Source organism: Vitis vinifera, chromosome 1 (genome assembly GCF_030704535.1).
Source record: "Vitis vinifera cultivar Pinot Noir 40024 chromosome 1, ASM3070453v1".
In the NCBI taxonomy this organism is placed as follows: domain Eukaryota; kingdom Viridiplantae; phylum Streptophyta; class Magnoliopsida; order Vitales; family Vitaceae; genus Vitis; species Vitis vinifera.
This window is the reverse complement of record NC_081805.1, coordinates 6,920,990-6,943,381: the sequence shown is the minus strand read 5'-3', so window position 1 is coordinate 6,943,381 and position 22,392 is coordinate 6,920,990. Positions and strand designations below refer to the sequence as shown.

Below are 22,392 nucleotides of genomic sequence, written 5' to 3'. Positions count from 1 at the left end.
AAAAGTAATAATAAAATAAAATCTAATTCTATCACGTACAGCGTTGACATGATCCATTTTGGTGTATTAAGAAAATTCATTTAGTTAAGTTTTCTTAACAAATATTTTAGAAAACAAAATACTAACATATTAAAATTGGTACATGTGACACATGGAAATTTAGGTCATGGAAAATATATATTGAAACTTGAGTCATTGAACAAAATAACAAAAAATAAAGATATTAAAAAATAGTGGATTTTTTATAAGAGTACAATACTTTTAAAAAATAATTCTTAAATTACTGTGGTAGTTTTTTTTTAAGTGAGTCTCATATATATATTTTTTTCTTATGAAAATCATCCTTGAAGAGATGATTTATCACTTAGTTTTATTTTTATTTTTTTAAATCATCTCTTGAAGGCGATTTACTATTTCTTTTTTTTTTTGTTTTTTTTTTAAATTGTCTTGATATGAGTTACTTGATTTTATTTTTTTTATATTTTTTTTGAAATTGTCTTTTAAATTTTTTATTTTTTATTTTTTGAAAATCGTCTCGAGACAATTTCTCACTTGGTATTATTTTTTTATTTTTTATTTTTAAAATCATGACGATTTTTCAATTTTAATTTATTTCCACTCTCCTTGGACAAGATTTGAAATTATTTTTCTTACGATAATTTTGAAATTATTTTTTAAAACTATCATACTCTTATAAAAAATCTTGTAAACAACAAAAACTTATATATCATTCGTTTATATGGAAAGTGATGTGGTAGGTCTAAAGTCTTATAATATTGATTGCTGATGGAAAAGTATCATCCAATATAATGTACCGATTCCACGACTCTACTCTACCTACCCCACGTGATGTGAACATACGAGGAGAAACAGACAGAGCCATCACAAGTACTGTTCCCAGAAGATTCGGTGGTGGGCCGGTGCCGTGACGGGGCATTCTCCGGGCATCCCTCTTTTTTCATTTCAAATGACTCGACTCCAACTCGATCCGTTCGAAAAAGAAAAAGATATTATTAGATCAAAAGCTCAATTATGAAACATTTTTAAAAAGCAGTGAAACCCTGGCAAGGAGGGTTCAGCTCCACTCAAGGAAGCTTCCCAAAAGCACTGATTTTGAGGTCGTGCCCGCCAGATTTTCGCTTGCTTTCTTTTAACATTTTCCTTCCGTTTCCCGGTAACCAAACGGAGCGGATACAGTTGATGCGATGTCAGCAACAAAACAATGGCTTTTGCTTTAGTATCCAGGCTCGCCGTTCCGTGATTTCATTTGGCTTTGCTACTATTTGATTATTATTAATCTCTGTATTATCATCATCATCATCATTATTATATGAATACAGATGCTGAAAATCGGAAGAGTTGTGGTTGACCAGCCCTATTCAGCTTTTCTTGCGCATTAGGTTACCTATATGATTCACGTTTTTACTAATCTTTAGCAAAACAAACAAAGGCATTGCGTGCTGGGAAGCCACTTGGCCAGCCCTAATAATTCTGTAACATCTTCTTCAATAGCTTTCTTTCTATGAACAATCCACTGGTCAACGTTTCTCAGAAGGTCGGCAGTCATTGAATGGGTCAGCTAGACAACTACGCCGCCTCTTTTATTATTAGTCTTTGTTTTCATATTCAGTTTTCTTCCTGGAAATTTTCCGCTTGAATCCTAATTCAGCTGTCAACCATTCCATGCTGATATCTCCCTCACTCCGTTTATATACATCTGTGTAATTCTTCATCTTCCCCAATTTCCCGAGTCATATATTCTACAGAAATCCGAGAAACTTTTCGAATTTTGGTATTTTATGACAATCAAATTTACTCCACATACATTTTTCTTTTGAATTCCTGTAATCGGTGTATTGAAATTCGATTTGATTTGGAGTGCAGGGGAGATCATCCAAGTGGTTTTGATTGATAGAGTGAGTTAATATTGAGGTGTGTGGAATTGGGAAGGAGTTGTGCAGAGATTGCATAGGTGATGGGAGGGAAAAGTTCGAAACGGCGGAGTGGGAGAGAATATCCATCGTTTGAATCGTCTTCATTCAACCACCATGGTTACTCACAGTCACAGCCTTATGAGGAGGCCTATCCAGCCCAGCCATACCACACGCCGCAGCACCACAGCCCTCCTCCACCTCGCTACTACAGCGGTGCTCAAACTCCTCACCGGCACCCCCAATTGGACCGGCGTTACTCCAGGATAGCTGATAATTATAATAGCTTGGATCAGGTTAGACCTATACGCCTTCTCTTATTATTATTAAGAAATATTTGGTTAATTGGGGTGAAATAATCCGCTTGTTAGAAATCTAAGGCAATGTTACTTCCTGTTTTTAAGAACTATTTTTTGTTCTTGAAAACAGAAAACACAGAAATCTTGTTAGGAAAAGGGATTTTATTTTTGTTTTTTTGTGTTTTTTCTGTTCTCAAAAACCACTTTTTTTTTATAACAATAAAAAAATATTTTCATTGTTTTTCACCGAATTGATTGTTTTTCATTTTTCAAAAAACTTTTTTTGAAAACTATTTTAACAAAAACTGTTTTTTAAAACAGTTTTCAAAAATAACAACCAAACTGGTAATAATCATTTTCATTTTTTTATAAAAAAAAGTAACCCATTTTTACTTAAATGATATTTTTTATTTTAAATATTTATACATAAGTTTTAAAAAAATAATTAATTTCACAAGAAAATAATAAGAACATTTTTGTTTAAATGATGTCAAAAAAAAAATCGATTAAATTTCAAAAATTAAATTTTGAGAGACCCTTTTAATCAAATTACCCTATTATTAATATGTTGACATAAAAATGGAAGCAAACTATTTACGTATACCTTTTTTTTCTTTTTCCTTTAATTCTTTTATCGGTTGATTTTATTGAAATAGCTTATGATTTAAAATAATTTTAATATAAAAATTAGAAAAATATTTAAAAACAAATTTCAAATAGCTTATGAAATGTGTTTTTTATGTTTAGATATGTTTTTTTAAAAGTCGATTTGATTTCATTTTCGTGTGGGAATCCATAAAGGATATTTTAAATATGATTTGATAATTGAGTTAAATATTTTACTATTTGATATTAATTATATATCAAATTTTGGATTTTTCATCTTAAACACGTATTTGGTTTCGCATCCTTTACGCTATAAAAATCTTGAAGGACAAGTGTCCTGATTTATTTTCTTTCTTAACATAAACCATCATTTCAATAAATTTTGATAACACCCTTTTTTAATCTATCCATCTTTTTTTCTTAATCTTAAACTTTACATAAGTACATAGTTTCATTTGTTTTAACTTTCTTATTCTCAAACTATTATGCAATTCCTTACCCTTTTTTTTACTAATGAAAAACAATTTGAGAGAATCGAGGTATGTTGGAATATTGATTTTGAAACAATTTCTCTTTACTAATGATAAAAAAATAAAAATAAAACTATTATGTATTTTTTTTAAAAAATTGATGGATAACGAAGGAATATGAATGACAGTGTAGTGAGTTTTTTCATATACTCATCCCGTCATACCTTTAATGGGACAGATTTGAAATTTAAATAAACTGATTATAATGAATTTAAGATTTTTTTAAAAATCTAAAATGAGTCAAAATTTATTTAAATATTACCTTATTCCATTCCATTTAAATTATATATAAAATTAATTTAATTTTTATTTTTATTTTTATTTTTTAGTATTATAATAATTATAATAATTTTTTTAATAAAATAAGTTATAAAAAATTATAATATTTTAATTATTTATAAAATATATTTATTTTAATGTAATTGAAAATTTAAAAAAAGATTTTTTTTTTTTTTTTTGAAAAAAATTAAACGAATTGGACTCGACCCATTTAATTTTTTTTAATGGGATAGAACCCATCCTGTTGCCATCCTGTCGGGAGCGGCCGTTCCACCTCCCATAGCGTAGCAGCATGAGAGCGCCAATCACAACCTTCTGTCCCCTCTTTACCTTTTCTCGTTTTTCCTTTATATATATATATATATAATGTGTTAAGGGTTTTCAAACTAAAAATGATGAGAAGGGACTAAGAAGAAAGGATGAAAGAATTTGTCAGCCGGTGATTTCGTCATTTCACAGGAAGCGCAATTTTGTAAGAAGAGCAAGGGAAGTTGTACTTGTACTCTCTATACCCACCGTTTTTGATATAAAAAAGAAAAAAGAAAAAAAAAGAGAAGTGCAATGACCATATTGTTCTTTTCTTCCCCTTATCAATGATTCCCTTCTTCCTCGTTTTCTTCTCTATTTCATCTCATTTTCTTCCTTTTCAAAGACAAATACCATGAAGAAATATTTCATAATTATTTTTATTTGAAAAAGAAGGTGGAGTGTGTGTCTAACCATGGGAAGTACAAACAAAACAAGTTGATTGAACTTGGCAATTCTCACTTTCTTCTTCTCCTCCACGAATTTTTAAGCTTCTCTTTGTATGATGTCCTTGCCTCCTTCAAGCTCTGACCTTGTTTTGTGATATGCCTACACATCCTACTGTAGGAAATTCAACTTATCTTTTACCTTCATAATAAGCTTTAGCTATTCATCATTCTATATAAGTAATGAAGATGATCACCCACAGGTTACTGCTGCTCTTGCTCAAGCTGGCCTTGAGTCTTCTAACCTCATTGTTGGTATTGACTTCACCAAGAGTAATGAGTGGACAGGTTCGATCCCATCTGCATTCTTGTAAGTTACAACTTCTTCAATTGCCTTATCATGGAAATTGCTGAATTTTGTTGGAAATCAGGTTCCAGGTCATTCAATAGGAAGAGCTTACATCACATTGGAAGGGGTCAAAATCCATATGAGCAAGCAATAAGTATTATTGGGAAGACCTTATCTGCATTTGATGAGGATAACTTGATTCCCTGCTTTGGATTTGGAGATGGTAATCTCATTTAGAGCATCATCTTAACTCATTTATGTAGAGTTTACCATCACAATTGTGGAAAATTGGAAATCAATTTTTTCTCACGTCTCATTGCAGCCTCAACACACGATCAAGACATCTTCAGTTTCTACCAGGACGAGAGGCCCTGCAATGGATTTGAAGAAGTACTGATGAGATACAGAGAATTGGTTCCCAGCCTTCGACTTGCAGGTTCTGCTTATATTGATTCTATCTACTTGGCTATTCATTGGATATGGTGCTTTGGAAATTTAGCAGTTAGTTCTTACAGCAAAGGTTTGTTTTTCTTATTGCAGGACCCACCTCTTTTGCACCCATCATTGAAATGGCCTCGACCATTGTTGAGAAAAGTGGTGGCCAATACCATGTTTTGCTGATAATCGCTGATGGACAGGTAATTCAGTTCTGGACCAAATTTTATCTATATAGGTTTTGCAAGCATCATAAAATATATAGTTCATTTCAACTCTGTTCAAATTAGATGTCAGGAACAAAAATAAAAACTATGTTCATAAGAGCATTTGATGGTCTTCTTTAATAACAAATCCCCCAACTCTGTCCCCCTTGCCAGTTAAAAATATACATCTTTCGATACTAGAGAACAATAATTGTGTGTCCATCCTTGGCTGCAACATGGAGTTGTGACTGACTGAGGTTTTCTGCTGCCTTAGGTGACACGAAGCGTTGATACACAGCATGGCCAGCTCAGCTCTCAAGAGCAAAAGACGATCGACGCAATTGTAAAAGCAAGGTAGGTATTCATAACTCGTTTGCTTTTGATTGTCAATCCACATTCTTATACGCTTGTTTTAATTGCAGTAAGTACCCCTTGTCAATAATTTTGGTTGGGGTTGGAGATGGGCCTTGGGATGTGATGAGGGAGTTCGATGACAACATCCCTGCTCGTGCCTTCGATAATTTCCAGGTAAGGGATTGTCATTGTCATTGTCATGTACATACTAGGTGCCATGTTCCTATATTCAAACATACTAAATTCGGAAGGACTGTTTTGCTTTGTCTTGTTAGTTCGTGAATTTTACAGAAATTATGTCAAAGAATGTTGATTCATCGAGAACACAGACAGAGTTTGCTCTTGCAGCCTTGATGGAAATTCCTTCCCAATATAAAGCAACTATTGATCTCAATACACTGGGGTAATGATTGAATCTTGTTTTTTGATGTTTCTGCAGGCTCTTATTTATTCAAATCTAACTGGCTATATTTTCTGTTTATTCATCAAGCAGTGTAAGGAGAGGGAATGCTCCTACTAGGGTTGCTCTCCCCCCACCCCAGTATGGAACACCTTCTTTCAGCAGCAGCTCAAAACCTTACCACTCGAACAGTTTCCAAAAAAGCGCTGAGTCTTATCCTGAATATGAGGCAGCAGTCAGCACAGGCCCATCTTCTAATTCTCTTTATGATAACAAGGTATATAGAGTTGCTCCCCAAATATGGCTATGCTTCATTTTCTCTTATCTACTTCATGTGGTTATCAGTAAGACAGTAACCAAATCTATGTAGCTGTCATTTGAATCTATTTGAAGAGAAGTGATCTTTCTCTTTATCAATTACTTATTTGGTTTGAACTTGGACAGGTTTGCCCCATTTGTCTCAGTAATCCAAAGGATATGGCTTTTGGTTGTGGTCATCAGGTAAACCACTTTCCATGTGTTAACTATTTCTTCATGCCCTGAGGTCCAAGGATGACACTATGCTGACCACCTAGAAATTTTCCTTTTCTTTAAACTGACAGACTTGCTGTGAGTGTGGAGTAGACCTCAATTCATGCCCCATTTGCCGAAGCCCGATCCAGACTAGAATAAAGCTGTATCAATAAGCTATTGTGTTCATGTCCTTAGATCCCCCTGCTCTCAGATTGGAACTCTATTTGTCTTGGCAAATGCTCGCCAAATGCCAAAGGCAAGGTCTGCAATGCCACAGTTATTCATTTGCTATTATTACTATTATTACTTTTTGTTTTGAAAAATTAAAATTTATTAAATAGATATAGGTTAACTTTTTCTGTGATTTACAGGGATGTTTTGCATCTTGGTGAAGGTGCATTTTGGCCTGGGACATGAACTCCTACTGAAGAGTTACTGTAGCACTACTAGCTTTGTATATATATATATATATATATATGAAACGCCATGCCTCGATGGAAGGAGAAATTCCTCAGAGATTTATCAACCATGACCTTCAGAAGACCGAGGATCCCCCATACAATTACATCCTTCATTAGGAGAAGACTGTTTGGATTGGATTGCATTTTGCGCGTGGACAGAGGCTTTTTATATTTTTTTTTTGTTCATTCTTTTATTGGTTTGTATTGAAGCCGTTTTTCCCCCTCTTTGAAATGACGATAGTTTGCAGTGTGTGTATAGTACAAATTTGTTTGCATTGTTTTGAATTTGATGTACAATAACGCATTAAGGTTTTGGATTATTAAATGCAGCACGCCTCCTTGATGTATAGATGTGGGGTGGTAAAGTTATAAATACTTACGATAGCTAAAAAATAAACAGTAGTATTCTAGTATTCAGCTCAATCCTTACATTAAACGAACAGACAGTTTAATTCCAGTTCAATAAAGAAAGTTAATGAACAACAATTATACTGGAGCACAATTTATTCATTGCTGGAGATTCAAATTTGATTTCCTTTCTTCCGTATTCCTTGGTTTACTGTCTTTTTGTTTAGTAGTATGTCATTTGCACTGGGTGACTTGCTCTTCATACAAATCCAATACATTGGAAATTCCCTTTTTTGTAAAAAAAAAGCTATAATTTAATTTTAGCTGTTAGTCATCAGTAGTATGATGAATAATGATAGGAACCTGAGTAATTCGATGGATGATGATAGGAATCTGGGTAGTCTAGCTCAGGCGCCATAGAACCCGATAATAAAGAACCCTGCATCCTCCATCCTTCTGGTTCCTGAAGGAACTCGTTTTTTTCCACATAGTACTGAATATTTCCAATGACTTGCTTCAACTTCGGTTCTTTTACTTTCTCTCCTTGTGCTTTGAGTGCAACCAGAAAGTTGCCAGAGATGACCTTTAGTATCTTCCTGAACTGAGATCTGTACTTTCGAAAGAGAGCAAAGCCCGCCACCTGGAGAATGCAGAAATCTTTTAATTCTGTGGTATTTGAAAATCAGTTCAAATGGCTAAACTATAATAAGTTTCTATGTTGGCTTACTTGCAGGAACACCTCAAGCGCAACTGCGGTATATACATTGGCAGGGAGAGCATTTAAGAACCTTGCCAGCCATGCCCAACCTTCCTTTAGACCATGTGGGTTTTTAACACCATCAGCTTCAGTCTGCCAAAACAAACCATCTTAATCTCCTGCTAGGGTTTTAAAAAGTTAAAAGATACATGGAGTAAGTGGGACAACAAATCTCATGATGGAGAAAGTAGATTATAAAAAATAAAATTCAGTTTCAGCATAGAGAAAACTAGGGCCCTCAAATTCATTCAGTGCATAGTATGATAGTAACAAAACCTGAACCAGTGCCGCATATAATTTCATGTAACATGCCAGTCGTTTCAAATAATCTTCAGTTCTTTCAATTTTCCCATTTTCTTCTCGATAGCCAATCATTTTGTAGTAATCCTCTTTCGATTTGAATGCTGACTGAAGAAGTAAGAAAGGTTTTAGAATCTATGCAAGCAGTGACACCAGTAACAATAAAAAGCATGACACCCATCTAAATCTTTCTGAACCTTCACTTTGCATGGCTTGTCCATGCAAGGGTTAACTGATCATGGAAAAATAAGGATATTCCAGGAGGCAAGTTTTGTCAAATTCAATTAATATCCAAGGCACAATAAATTGTTCCCTCAGATGGCATGTCACCACAGAGCATTAATGAAGAATGGCTGGTGAGAGTTAAAAATTTGAGTCACCTTTGAGTAATCTATATGCTTTGGCACAGTATATATGCAAACTCGATGTAATTCAGCAAGAAGAAGATCCATTGCATATGGAACCTGATTCATAAATTAAAGATACATGCAACTCATTAGAATAAACCCAAGAACACCAGTGGTATGAGACACATTTAGATAACATATATGCTTTTTCATAGGCATGACACATTTAAATAATATACATAATTATGTTGTGTACAAGGGCAGCAGCTTGGGAGGGCTACCCACCAACCTAACCAATGACCTAACAGGTATTTTCAGACTAAACAATTGGGGATTGACTCTTGAGTCAATGCTTTAGTACCCCAACCAGCAATGCCAGTATATGGATATAACTTCCCTAAATGGTGTCTACATCCTGTATGATACCAAATAGACTTCTTTTGTAAATACATACATTGTGTGTTTGTATAAAATGACATGAATGATGACCTAATATCTACTTCTCCAATTACTGCAATGTTATTAACTTCAAATGATCCAAGAAATCATGAAATCCTGCTTAATATTAGACACTGCAGATAATTCTCCCCCATTCCAAACCCCACAGACAACCCCTTTGTGCTGACAATTAAGGAGTAAAAAAAAAAAGGGAAGTATGAACAACATTGTACCTGTGAAGCAACAAAAACAATGACATGACCACATGCATAAGTAACCTTACTAGGCTGATCCACTTCAAAGTAGGAAACAACCTGCAGTATCAAAAAATTGGAATTGCATATAAACATACTATCAACATGCAGTGGGAGTGAAAAAATGCGATTCCAGACCAAACAATAGACAATACCTTCTTCACAAATATTGCAACATTGATTGGTTGAGGACAAAGAGGATCGTTGAACATCTTAATTAGTGCATTCCCTTTTGTTCTGCAGAAAGTAGATCAATAGTAGAAGTTGCATTAATATGTACAAGTATTTCAACACAAATTGGAAGTATTGAAAAGAAATGTTTCAGAGATGTGGTCATGTCAAACTTATGCAAATTGAGAAACCAAAACTGAGAACGTGTAAAAAATATTAACAGACTTATCTTCTTAAATCATGTTATAAGGGCTAATTTGAAAGTTGTGAGATAGTTATTCTTATTGGTTGAGTACCCATGGCCTATTGATTTTAGAAACTACCACAACCCTCATTTCAGCGAGTACAAAGTCACAGAAATAGGGCGTAAAATCACACACATAAAAGAGAATCACCTCAAATCAAGAAAGAACTCATGTGCCTCCTTCCTAGTTTCCAACAATGTTTTTCTTTCTCATAAAAAAAATATATATACAAAAAAAAAAAAAAAAAAACAAAACAAAACAAAAATGAATTCCTATGAGGGTGTGCATCTCCATCCACAGGCTCCAGGCCCCAATCCCACAAGTCATACATGGTAAGCAATAGGAATGCTGGGAGCCATTATTGAAAAATATTCTGTCCAAACTCCCTTGAGCTATGACAGAAATAAGGAAGCATTTAGCATAATAGGTTGCCGGACCTTCACAAGGTGCAAAGGCTGAAATCATCTCCATATAGACTTTTGTCCTGTGTAAGGTCCACCTCCAAGGCAAGGATAGAATAGTTGCTAGATTTTGGTGGGCATTGGGTCATGTATTTTGCTTAAAAGCATGGTTAAAGTCAAAACTTGGCAAGTTCCTACAATTTATTGGTTACTATCATAACAAATTGCAACCATGCAGAAATTACATTTAAAAAACAATAATATACCATGACAATCCATGAACCTAAATGAAAGTCTTCACCTACCTGACATTCTCTTTTGACCCTGATATTTGTCTTATTCGCCTAGCAAATTGCTGTTCATGTCTCTGAAAATCCTGCCCATGCATGAAACCAAGTGACAGAATGATTTACGGGAAATAAGCCAGCATTTAAGTTCTAAATATATCTTTTTTGATAAGCAACAAAACTTTATTAATGAAATTAACCCACTGAGAATAACAACCACCAGCATCCACAAATAAAGAATTCCAAGAAAAGGTTCCTTGTTAGGGCAACCTGTTAGCTACCCAATTTTGTGACCTACACATATAACTCAAAAGAACAACTGAATCTCTAGAAAGATCAATTATCTTACAGATTAAAGAATCCAATTGTCATGGCTCCCTCATCCCCTGAGTAACCTATGAGATAACTACAGCTAAGATCTCCCTCGAGAGGACATCTCCATCAAACCTTCCAAATAAGCATGACACTCTACCTAAATGGCCAACCAGAACCAACCAATTTGGAGAAGGCTCTAACCTGGAAACCTTTCCAGGTTTCCAGTCAATGCTACCTTCTAAACACCCCCTGCCTTCATTTCACAATTCTCCACAATCCAATAAAATCATAATAAAATGCATGCCTTAAACACAAAACTCCTGAAGAGAAAAATGGTAATAAATGGAATCTCATGGGATATCTAGTCCTACACAGATCTTCAAAAACTCTAGTTCTCTTATTGATCCAGAGCACCCAGAGAATGATTAGCACAGGCCCCTAAAATAGTATTCCCACCTAAAATTCCTGCAAAGTTTCTCTCCATTACCACTTCTTTTATTTCACTCTGTTCAAGAAACCTGTCATGGTCGTGTTAAAGTGCATTCTAGGGCTCCAGTTTGGTCCTCCTTCATCTATTGGGTCATTGAGTATGGCAAGTTGAATTCAAGTGGGCAAAGCATGATCTAGAAAGCTTTAGGGGGTTAGGTGTAGTGGTTTGCTTTCACTTGAAGCTTTCTACTGATCACTTGACTGCGTCATTCCTTGGATTCTGCGCTGAGTTTTCCTTCCATAATTTCAGTTTTTAAACGAGTGCATTGTAAATTAAATGCCCATTTGCATTACACCTTGACAAATGCACTGTGTCTACAATGGAAACTGTCTTTCTCTGACTACCAAGCCCTGTACAGTATTTCATAACATCAGTTGCCTTGTTTTTGAATAGCTGATGAACTCTTTTGGTAGTTGCATAATTGTTGTGAATGCAATTGTACATGGATCAGCTTGTTTAGACTGATTGATTGAGTAGAAATCCTGGAATAACGGTTGAGCCTCTAATTGAGTTTTCCTGTTCACAATAGTCAGACCTAATGGTAATTGAACTGTGCTTGTTGAACATCACTTAGCAGCTTATTCCAGAACTATAAAGAATGATTTTGCATAGAACTTGGGACCTGAACTATGTGTTTGATAATGAAATTTTGGTTTATATAAGTGATAGCAGTTTTGGTAGTATAACTTGTGCACAAGTTGCTATAATTTTGGGACTTGAATTTCAGACACTTGGTTTTGGCATTTTAAGCTTAGAATTGTGGATTAGGATGGGTGATAAAAAGGAAAATTTTTTAATTGTTTTTCCATGCATTTGTGACTTGTTAGGGTATTGATTGTGTTGCAAAAGGAAAAGGCCTATTGTGTGTACTTTTAAGTGACAAATGAATGATCAAGACAAGTGAAATGCATTTGGTATTCATTGAAATGACTTTCTGGGGCTGTTTTATACTGCATGTAGGTACGTATAGGATGTCATTGAGTGTCCTTGGAAGTTGCCTACCTATGCTCCTGAATGGGTTGGGTGATTTAAGGTGGGGTACTCTAGGCTGAATTCTACCTGATATCTTTTGAGCCACAAACTCAGACTTAGGACTATGACATTAGGATTTAGGTTGGACTGGTGTGGCACAAACACAATTGTTAATTGTGCAGGACACCCTCTAGATTTTGCAAGAGTGCACCTAAGGGTCACTTTGGAATACTATTTTCAGTTTTCTTGGACCTCTATTTTACCCAAAGGGATCACAAATCTAAATCCAATAGAGCCTATCATTTCCACACCTTATTGAGCTTTAACATACCCTTCTTGGCTTCCAAAGTCTGTGACTTGCATTGCATAGATTCCAGTATGCATTATGCACATGGTTGAGCATTTGCATTGAATCAATTCTAAATCAACTGACCACAAGGCTGTACATGTTTGAATAGAGCAATTTGCATTGCTTTGATTCTAAATGAACTGGATGTACTGGTTTGAATACCAGTTTGTGGTCTATGTAAGGCTTATCGTGTTAATAGTTGATTTGGTTATGCTAGCCACTTTGCTACTATGTAGCTCTTGGCATTACTATTCAAGCAAATATCAGCATGTGCTGCTCCTACCTTGGTGTTCTTTAGGAAGGCTGACTGAATTGGATTTTTCATTTTTTTTTTCTGTTTTCTTTTTCTTTACTTTTTTTTTTCCAGCCTGTTTAACTGTTGTAGTGTCAAATTTTTCTAGATTGTATTTTTGTTGGAATATCTGGATTATGGACTCAATGATTCTATCCATAAAATGGCATGATGGGATTAATTAGATGGAGGCTTTGGAAGCTTGGTTGATTTCTTTTCTTCTCTATGCGCTTCTGCCACCAATGCCTTTGAGCACAAATTTGAGTTTTTTATTCCTAAACTGAAGTGTCAAATATTTCTAAATTGTATTTTTGTTCAAATATCTGGATTATGGACTAAATGGTTCTATCCATTAAGTGGCATGATGGGATTATTTAGATGGAGGCTTTGGAAGGTTGGTCTATTTCTATTCTTCTCTATGCGCTTCTGCCACCAATGCCTTTTGAGCACTCCTTTGAGTTTTTTATTACTAAACTGGAGCCTGGCCAGCAATTCCAATGGGTTAGGTGGTAAGAGAAGTCCTAAGCTGATATTGGCTATGATGAGCCCAATAAAATTAGATTTTGTCGCTATTCTTTTGTAACCTAGGACAGCTAGAGCCTAGAGGAATGCTTCAATATCACACTAGTAACAAGTAAATTGTTGAAAGTTTTTTCTAAACCTGTTGGAAAAGATTCGGCTATTGAGGCAGATATACCAACACTTTTGGAGTCCTGCTGCAGGCCAAGACTTTAAGCCTTCCTAATCTTTAGGCGGAAGGAGACTCAAGTATTATCATCTTAAAAACGTCCATAAAGGAAAGAGATCCATAGAAGGATGCTGGAGTGGCTTTGCCAAATTTCTGATGTCACTAGATATTTAGGATGCTACTCTTTTAAGGCTTCAAGCATAGTTAATAATTTCATGCTTGGTAAGTGAGAAAACTGTTGGTTTTGTTTATAAGGGACTCTAAGTTCTTGAAGCAGTTTTGAGATTGAACATTCTTTTGGTTTCCTTTTCTAGTTGTGCTACTTGTTTTAATTTCCTCAAAAAAAAGTCCATACATATTTTTTCCTGTTTTTTTGGGAACCTTTATTTATTTATTTTTGGAAGGATTTCTTATCCCTTTTTGTACTTACTATTTCAATGCAATAAATTTGTTGTTTCATGATTAATAAAAAAAGCAATTGTCAAGTGATCTCTCCTCCGAGCCTGGCCTCAACTAAAGAAAATTTGTTTGAATTTTCTTAATCCTAAATGTAACAACAGATGAGGCCTTGAAGATAGAAAGGTAATACAAACAAACAGAGTGACAAAGACCCTAAATGATGGTAATCCCTGTCTCAAGAAGACAAGAAATCCTTCTTCTAATCATCCACCTGCAAGCTTCTTACAGCCTTAATGGACATAGAATCCACTTTTTTACTGCTGGAGACACACCAAATCAACCTTTAAGGAGAAAAACAAAAATTTCACCACCCTTTCTTTCTCCAATTTTCAATAGATAGTTATAACCAACAACCCCCAGAAGATCCTTCCTTAAACCAGAATACATGAATACCAAACCAATGATCCAAGTTTGAGTAAGGGGATCTATGCCTTCTCATTTAGTAGATGTTAACTTAGGCTTGGATCAAAGGGATCCATGGTCTTTGAGGTTCAGTAGCCTAATTTTTAAAGTGGACAACTGCACTCTAGCTACTCCAATCTCATTGGATAAAAGGCCCTTTATGGCTAATCCATTTGTTAGGGATTGTCATTTGATAAGTGTTCTAAAGGAACTAAGTTTATTACATTCATTAAAGAGTCCCCAAAAGGAGTAATCATAGTAGAAGTGTCACAGAAGCATGAACACAGACTACCACAGTAGACTGATTACAGCCAACTTCAGGGTTAGGAGGAATAGCCAACTCCCTGAAAGGAAAAGGAATATGTGTAAAAGGAGAGGCAATAGGCCATCCATGGATAACTTAAAGAGGGATTAAGGGGAGATGGGTTCTCTATGTCCATAAATTGAACTAAGACTCGAGGACCAAACCTCCACCTAAGCAGGGTTTGTCATATGGGCCAAGATTCTTGAAGGAGTTGCGTGGACATTTGAAGCTTTAAGCTTGAGTTTGACATTTGATAGATATCAAAATGCATTAGAATATTCCACTACAAGGCTGTAGTTTCAACACCATGGATATTGCAAATTGAGTAATTTAAAAAAAAATAAAAATTAATGCAGTGTGATAATGCTATAAAATTGTAGAAGAATAACCAAAACAACCAGAAAACTAAGCATATAAATTATAAATCACAAAAGCAATATTTCTGGCATTACCTTATTGGAACTTTGTCCTAGTGCCTGGGTTTTTTCATCAAACTCCTTGTACTTCTGTAGTCTCTCTTGCTCTAATTTTAGGGCACTCTCTGCAGACTTAAGTATATTACCTGTAATCATATTTGTGAGTTGCATTCTTAGATAAGAAAAAATCTTATGAGAAGCATCTAAAAATAACTTAAAGTACTACTAAGCAAGAAATTGTATTAAAGGTGTTGAAATTTAATAGAAGACAGCCATGGTGTTGGCTTGGTTTAAAAAGAAAAACTACCATTAGATTCCTTAAAGTTTTGGCTGGTAGAAAGAAAAAGTCGTGTCCTTTCAATTTGGAAATAGAAATACCTGCTGATTGTGCTTTCTTAGTTCCATCAGTTTTGGATCCATTCAATTGAGCATTTAAAATTCCCAAACTAGCATCTCTCTGGTGCCCTGTAGCTTCCTTTGGGGCAACTTCAGTAGCAGCTCTTGTAGAGGCTCCAATACCTTCCCTTTCTGCAGCTTCTTTTGCTGCTCTTCTCTCATCTTCCAAAGCTGCTATTTTTGCTTCCTCAGCTCTCTTCTTTGCCGCCAACTCAAGTCTAACCTGCATCCAAAAGTATAAAACTTACTTCTGACAAACTAAGTATTATCATCCTAAAGTATATAATAGACAAGCACCTATGCCACAGACGCCAAGTGGTTTTGACTCTTGTCAGATCAGCCCTGTTTCAATTTTGGGACAAGTTTAAACAGTCTTAAATTTTTTTATAGTTTAGTGTATAAAATCAATATCTGAACAGACAAAATATCAGATAAATTTAAGTTGTCATTGGGAATATGTATCCAATTGCGTATTGAGGGTTCTTTTTGTATAGATTTTGCTTCAAGGAAACTTCTTTTGGGGTTTTCAAGTTGGGATGGAAGTTGCCAACTTTCTATTCCTTGCTCAATGAGGACTTTGGGTTCGCAACTATACAATTTAAGCGGTTCAGAGTGTAATTTGGTTGTACCTAAAGTAGAGATGTCCTACTTTAGGAGAGAGCCTTCTAGGAGAAATCATTGTGACTCTTTGAGTGTGGTTTCTACAGTGGAGAGCGGTTCTCTACACAATTCTTGTTCAGGTTTGTTTTGGGTACTGGTTTCCATGATTGTCAGAACAAATCCATTTTTTATGTTGAGGATGCTTCTTGTTTCAGGCTCTACAACTCTCTATCAACACACCATTTTGGTGGTTTTTGGTGAAAATCCACCATAAATAAGTTATTTTATTAAACTTTGTAGATCATCTTGGTGAATATAGCCTATTAAGTGAATCATATAAATCCTTGAGCTTGGTGTTTCTTATTTTAATTTTTAATTTTTTGATAGGTTGGTGTTTCTTATTTTGATAATTCTCTACTTATTTTCAACATGCCAACCAAAGTTGGACCAAATGCATTTGCAGATCCAACAGGCAGTATTGGATCCAACAAGCCATATCAGAATCCAAATTTGGGCTCTTTGCATTCCTGTGAAGCATTCCAACTGAAGATTTAGTCTGAGATATTTTCTATTAGAGGTCAAGGCTTGACTTAGGGCACACTTACTACAACAGTGGTGAAAAATTGATCAATTCTTGATTAGGTGAGAGAAATTTACTGAAAATAATAGGTTTGCCTGTGGTGAGTCAAAGTATGAAATTTGCACAAGATTCTAAGAGAAAGACAACATGCGTCTGATGCTGGTATGTGTCTAGGCATCTGATCTTTCACATCCCAAAATTTGACAATACAATGATTCGGCTTAAAAGGATCTCAATAATGGATATAGGTAATTGGATACAGCATAATAAAAATTAATGCAGAAGTGTTAAGCACATCTTGAATGAGTCAAAATAGTAGGAAAAACATGGATAGCTCCAAAATCAAGACATAACTGCAGTGATAGATAACCATGCCAGAGTAAACAGATGGCAACAAATTGATGTATGAATATGATTCCTTCTGAGTTTAAAAGCAAAAACATCCAAGTTTCAGATGCCACAAGGAAAAAAATAAAGTCATTTAGAATACAACACCAATAAATAAATAACTATTTCAATATACCTGAATAGATACCTATAACAGTAGTAATATGTCACAAATACTACAACCAGAGATTCACCAACAAAACATCAATGAAACTGGAATATCAACTAAACAAACCTTTGCTTCTGCTTTAGCCTTTTCTTGACGTAGCTTTTCTTCTTGAAGAGCCTTCTCTTTTCTTGCCTCTTCAAAAGCAGCCTCATTCCTTATTCGCCTTTCTTCTATTTGGGATCTATGTTCATGGTCCCTCTGAACAGCAGTCATGTGGTTGTCAAGCGCTTCTGCACTAAATTGTTCCAATTAAAAGTCAAGAATGCCACTGAGCTTCTGTAATAATTTAGCAAGCACAGAACCACACAAGGCATAATTGATGCAGTAGGTAATCCAAATTTCAATCTTGCCAAACAGGAACAATTCAAAACAGTTCAAGTAAGGAATGACCATAGTTGCCAACCAAAAATTTAAGACCAAATGTAATGATGCTTTGACATTTTGGAAAATAGCCAAACTAAATTATAAATATGAATAGCTGACTAAAAAATCCAGAATGATAAGCCAAAGACATGATTAACCTTGTTTCAGGATTAAAAAAAAATACAATAAAGAACCAGAACGTGAAGCTTACATATTGCGCTGATATTGAATATCAAGTTTCCTATCCATCTCCCGCCTTGCTTCAATATATTTCTCAACCCGAACAATTGCAGATGTAGATTTTTTCCTTTCATGCGTTAGATCTGTCTCCAATACTGAAATTTGGGTCCTAACTTCCTCCTGTTTATCAAAGCAATTGTATGTCATTCCAGCAAAGAAAAACAAACAGGTAAATACAACCATTGTCCATGTGCATATAGAGGGGAAGAGGGTGAGAGAGAATAAAGAGTACATTGCTAATATGCATTTTGGAAGCTCAGTGCTCAAACAGAATAAGCCACTTCAGATAACAACACAGAGAAACCACTAATGTTATCAACACAGGGGAGTGAGAAATGAAAAAATAAGTTTCAAGAGATTGTTATCATGAACCCTCTTGTCTACTTAAATTCACATATCAGAGAGAGAGAGAGAGAGAGAGGGAGAGATCACTGTCTTGAACAACTCTTGTATACTTGGGGCAGGGATGTGCAAGGTTCTAGGTTTGAGTCTCAATACGAACAAATAAAAAAATTAAAAGAAAAACATTACCTATCAAAAACCATACACACATACATAGTTACATATATGCATATATATATATATGCAAATACACATCCATCCATCCATATACACCTTTCCATGTTTCTTCAGCTTGGGAGTGGTATGTGGAAAATTCTAGTTTCGAGTCTCAATAGGGACAAAAAAAATTGAAAGAAAAATGTTACCTATCAAAATATCATTCAATCATACGTGCATACTGCATACTTACATACATATATATATATATATACAAACATGCATACATAAGCATATTTTAGTACTCCTATCATCTTTCCATGTTTCTTTGGCACCATGATGAAAAAATAATAATGAAGGAATGTGCAATCATGATTTTCATTCTATTGCAGTGATCTTGCATGGTATTTACCAGGTAATTGCCATCAAATATAGAAATAGAAATTGGATCATCCGCCATACCAACATCTCTAATACCTTAACATGACACCCCCCAAACATAAAGATCAAAAATCTAAAATGCTGATCAGTTTCAAGGTTATCAGATACTACAATTAGAACAAGTACCGCACCTTAACTGCAAGCTGATGCTCATGGGTTAGCTCAAAAAATGCACCTTCTGCTACTCCTGCTTTATCCATCAAGTGGAATTGGTCATGAAGATTTGACTCATCATCACTATCACTGAAAGGCCATTTGCAAAATCTCAATTCAGAATTACAAGCCCAAAAAACAAACACATCAAGTTACTAAATTAAAAATTCATTGAGGCAACAAATTCTACAACAGGTATACATGTAACATAAATGCTCAAACCACATTACAAAGTAGAATTAAAAGCAATTATTCACATGGCTTTGTAACTCTATCTTCAATATTGAATCCTAGGTTTTTCAATATTTAGGCCTGAAGAAAATAAATTGATCCACATACTCAAGCCTAGAAGAACTATTTACATTCACTTTCAGTCACTTCAACAACCAACACTTTATGCCTCAGATAAAATTGATCACTGACAATATAGTTTCATACCTCAGATAAAGTTCATCACAGGCAAATCGGCTCCCTGCAACTAAACTCCGATCATAAACCCCTTCAACCCCACCCTCTCTTTCCACATCCTCCATCTCATCATCTGATACCCGCATTACAAATGCGGTTGGGCCCTTCTTCACATTGGAAAGTCCTCTAAGCACAAAACAATGAAAAGATATGAAAAGTTCAATAACAAATATTCTGAAAAAAACAATTAATAAATACAATGCCACCAGCAAACAAAATAGAATACCGCGACTCTGTTTTAGTAAAAGGGATAGGAAATATTGACGATGAATTGAGCTTCAATTCTAACGAATTCAGCTCCGACACAAGAGCTTCGAAGCTCCAATCTGGTTCCGGATCGGCGGCGATAATTCCGTTCTCATTTTGGGGACAGCGAAGTTCTAATTTAACAGCTCCCCTAAATCAACAAAACCCCACAAGATATTATTGTCAGAAACATAAACCACAACAAAATTCCTAAAAATTCAAACTAGAATTTATATATTTGAAAATTTTGGGGGAAGAAACCAAAAAAGAACAAAAAGAAAAAAAAAAAAAAAAAAAAAGGAAACCTACATCGCTAACAATGCGATCCCAAGTTCTTCAAAGTCGAAGGTTTTTCTCCACACTCTCGAATTCAGACCGTTCGAACCCAAGCTACAGCTGAAACCCTAGAAAGTGTAAGGGTTCTTTTTGGTGGCAAGAGGGTTTGCTCGAGTTCGAATAAGCGATTCTTGAATGGGCCTGGATAATTTTTCTTTGAGCTTCACAGCATTCGTTAGCTTCAAAACCATCCACAAGGAGGAAAGTTAAATATTTGTTTGATTTAAAACTTAAAAAGAAATATGGCAAGAGAGAGAGAAAAAAAAAAAAAAAGTTACTACATGTTTGGTGACGGTTTTCATACTTTTTGAAACCTAAAATTCTTTTAACATGTTTTAAATATTTTTAAACATAATTTTTATTTTATTATTTTATTTTAAATCATTAAGAAACATTTGAAAAATTATTTTATTTTAAATCATTAGGAAACATTTGAAAACAATAAAAATAATTAATAAATGTTTTATGAAAATATTATAGGTCTATTTGATAATTATTTTTAAAAATAATTTTAAAAAATAATTTTTTTAAATTGTTATTTGATATTTCATAAAATAAAAGTATATTTGAAATCTAAAATATTTTAATTTGTTTTTAATATTTTTAAACATATTTTAAAAATAATTTTTTTGTATAATGGTTTTTTTTAATCATTTTATATATTTATATAATTATTTTTTAAAACAATTTTCAGAAAATAAATTAAAACAATAAAAAATAGTTTTTGAAAACCTTATGTTTTATGTTCATTTATTATTAAAAGTGGTTTTTTTAAATAAAAAAAAAAACTATTTTTCAAAACCATTAACTAACAACCCCTAACTATCACAATTTATTTATTTATTTAGATAAAAAGTATTTAGTTATTTATTTAGAGAAAAAGTGGGGAAAGGGAAAGGGAAAGAGTCCCTCAAAAAACCATTTAGGTGAGTGTTGGGCTAAAATTCCAAAATTATTCTTCAACTAAAATCTTAAGATTCAAGTACCAAATATTCCACAAAGTAAAACACATCTTCCTCGCGTTTGGATATCATCTTCAGCCGTGGAAGTTCCCAAAGGAGAGCACTTTTCCTACGAGAAAGGAAGAGCAGAGGTACCATGGATGAGGATTTTCTGCTCAGTGTTCACATCTCCCAATATCATCTCTGGAAACTCACTCTTAATCTCAGTTAAAAATGGGTCTATAGCACTCAAATGTCCGAGTATTTCGCCGCCTACAATGCGGATGATATGGCGAAGTCGATATATGTTAGAGCGTATTTAGAACTGGATTGGTTATTAAACTAGAAAAACTATCGATTCATGATTTAATAGTCGAATCGGTGGTTGAATAATGAGAACTTGATGATTCTTAGAGCTTCATAAGGGTGAAAAATGGTTCAATCTTAGTGGATTTTTTGAAGATGATCTTGATCCATGAATGTAGGATTCAATTTTAGGTCCGAACCACGTAAATCCTACTTGGTTTATTCTGTTTTGATTTCTAGTATTGTTCTCTTTGTCTTCTTGGATTGGTGTTCATGTCAAGTCATTGAGATCTTTATATATTAAACATTATATATGTTCTATTTAATAAAATTTAAAATATTAATATATTTATATTTATCTTTATCATTTAATTTGATATGTCAAATATAAAAACAAAATATTATTAAAAGTTTTAATTATATATAATTCTAATTTTTATAATTATTTTAAATTTTATATAATATATAAATTATATATTTATAACATCATCGGTTTGACAACGATTTAATTATCGATCAAACTAGTGAACCGTGAACTAATAACTTTTTCGATTTAATCACTAGTCTGATTATGAAAGCATTAGTTTTAATTAAGCATAAATTTATTATCATCATCATCTTCATCCCTGTCAACGAAATTATTAACTCCACGAAAATTGGCTAAGATTAGCTCAAATCGAAATTTTCCACACATTGACAATAGAAACTTTATGGATACAAAAAAAACTTTGGTTATATGAAAAATGAGGTGTACCCAAAGAGCTTACCTAACCAGAAAAAAAAAATGTAAAAGATGATTGACAGAACTAAAAGGAAGCATCTCCAAGTAGGGTTCATCCCCCAATCATAACTAAACCAAATTATTTCTAAATCAAGAGCTCAAACATTTATTGCATCAAGAAATTGGACATTTCAACTTGAAAAACAACATGAGGATCGAGAATTCATCTAACAAAAATGAAAGTCTACTCCATTGTT

At 34.1% G+C, this 22,392-nt stretch overlaps 2 protein-coding genes across 7 annotated transcripts; one reads left to right on the top strand and one right to left on the bottom strand.

Moving 5' to 3' along the window:
- Nucleotides 1-773: 773 nt before the first annotated feature.
- Nucleotides 774-7,430, top strand: LOC100267987 (E3 ubiquitin-protein ligase RGLG2). 6 transcript variants are annotated; one of them, XM_010652454.3, is made up of 13 exons: nucleotides 923-1,118; nucleotides 1,885-2,227; nucleotides 4,601-4,685; nucleotides 4,769-4,909; nucleotides 5,009-5,122; nucleotides 5,227-5,324; nucleotides 5,602-5,681; nucleotides 5,750-5,855; nucleotides 5,957-6,084; nucleotides 6,175-6,358; nucleotides 6,526-6,582; nucleotides 6,684-6,855; nucleotides 6,966-7,430. In XM_010652454.3, the coding sequence occupies exons 2-12, from the start codon at nucleotides 1,976-1,978 to the stop codon at nucleotides 6,765-6,767; spliced, it is 1,329 nt and encodes a 442-aa protein (XP_010650756.1). In that variant the 5' UTR covers nucleotides 923-1,118; nucleotides 1,885-1,975; the 3' UTR covers nucleotides 6,768-6,855; nucleotides 6,966-7,430. The 6 variants fall into 6 exon arrangements, with proteins under 6 accessions (XP_002282202.2, XP_010650751.1, XP_010650756.1 ...); XM_010652446.3 differs by having other exon boundaries at nucleotides 923-1,237; XM_010652441.3 differs by having other exon boundaries at nucleotides 923-1,400.
- Nucleotides 7,431-7,531: 101 nt separating this feature from the next.
- On the bottom strand, nucleotides 7,532-20,455 carry LOC100245667 (mRNA export factor GLE1). Its single transcript, XM_010652426.3, has 15 exons — nucleotides 20,141-20,455; nucleotides 19,812-19,982; nucleotides 19,556-19,711; nucleotides 19,096-19,207; nucleotides 17,997-18,145; nucleotides 17,489-17,657; nucleotides 15,669-15,909; nucleotides 15,327-15,436; nucleotides 10,622-10,692; nucleotides 9,655-9,736; nucleotides 9,479-9,559; nucleotides 8,841-8,924; nucleotides 8,437-8,568; nucleotides 8,131-8,253; nucleotides 7,532-8,043 (listed from the first exon to the last, which is right to left on the bottom strand). Coding segments are annotated over exons 1-15 (1,989 nt in total). The 5' UTR covers nucleotides 20,143-20,455; the 3' UTR covers nucleotides 7,532-7,737.
- Between the last annotated feature and the right edge of the window lie 1,937 nt (nucleotides 20,456-22,392).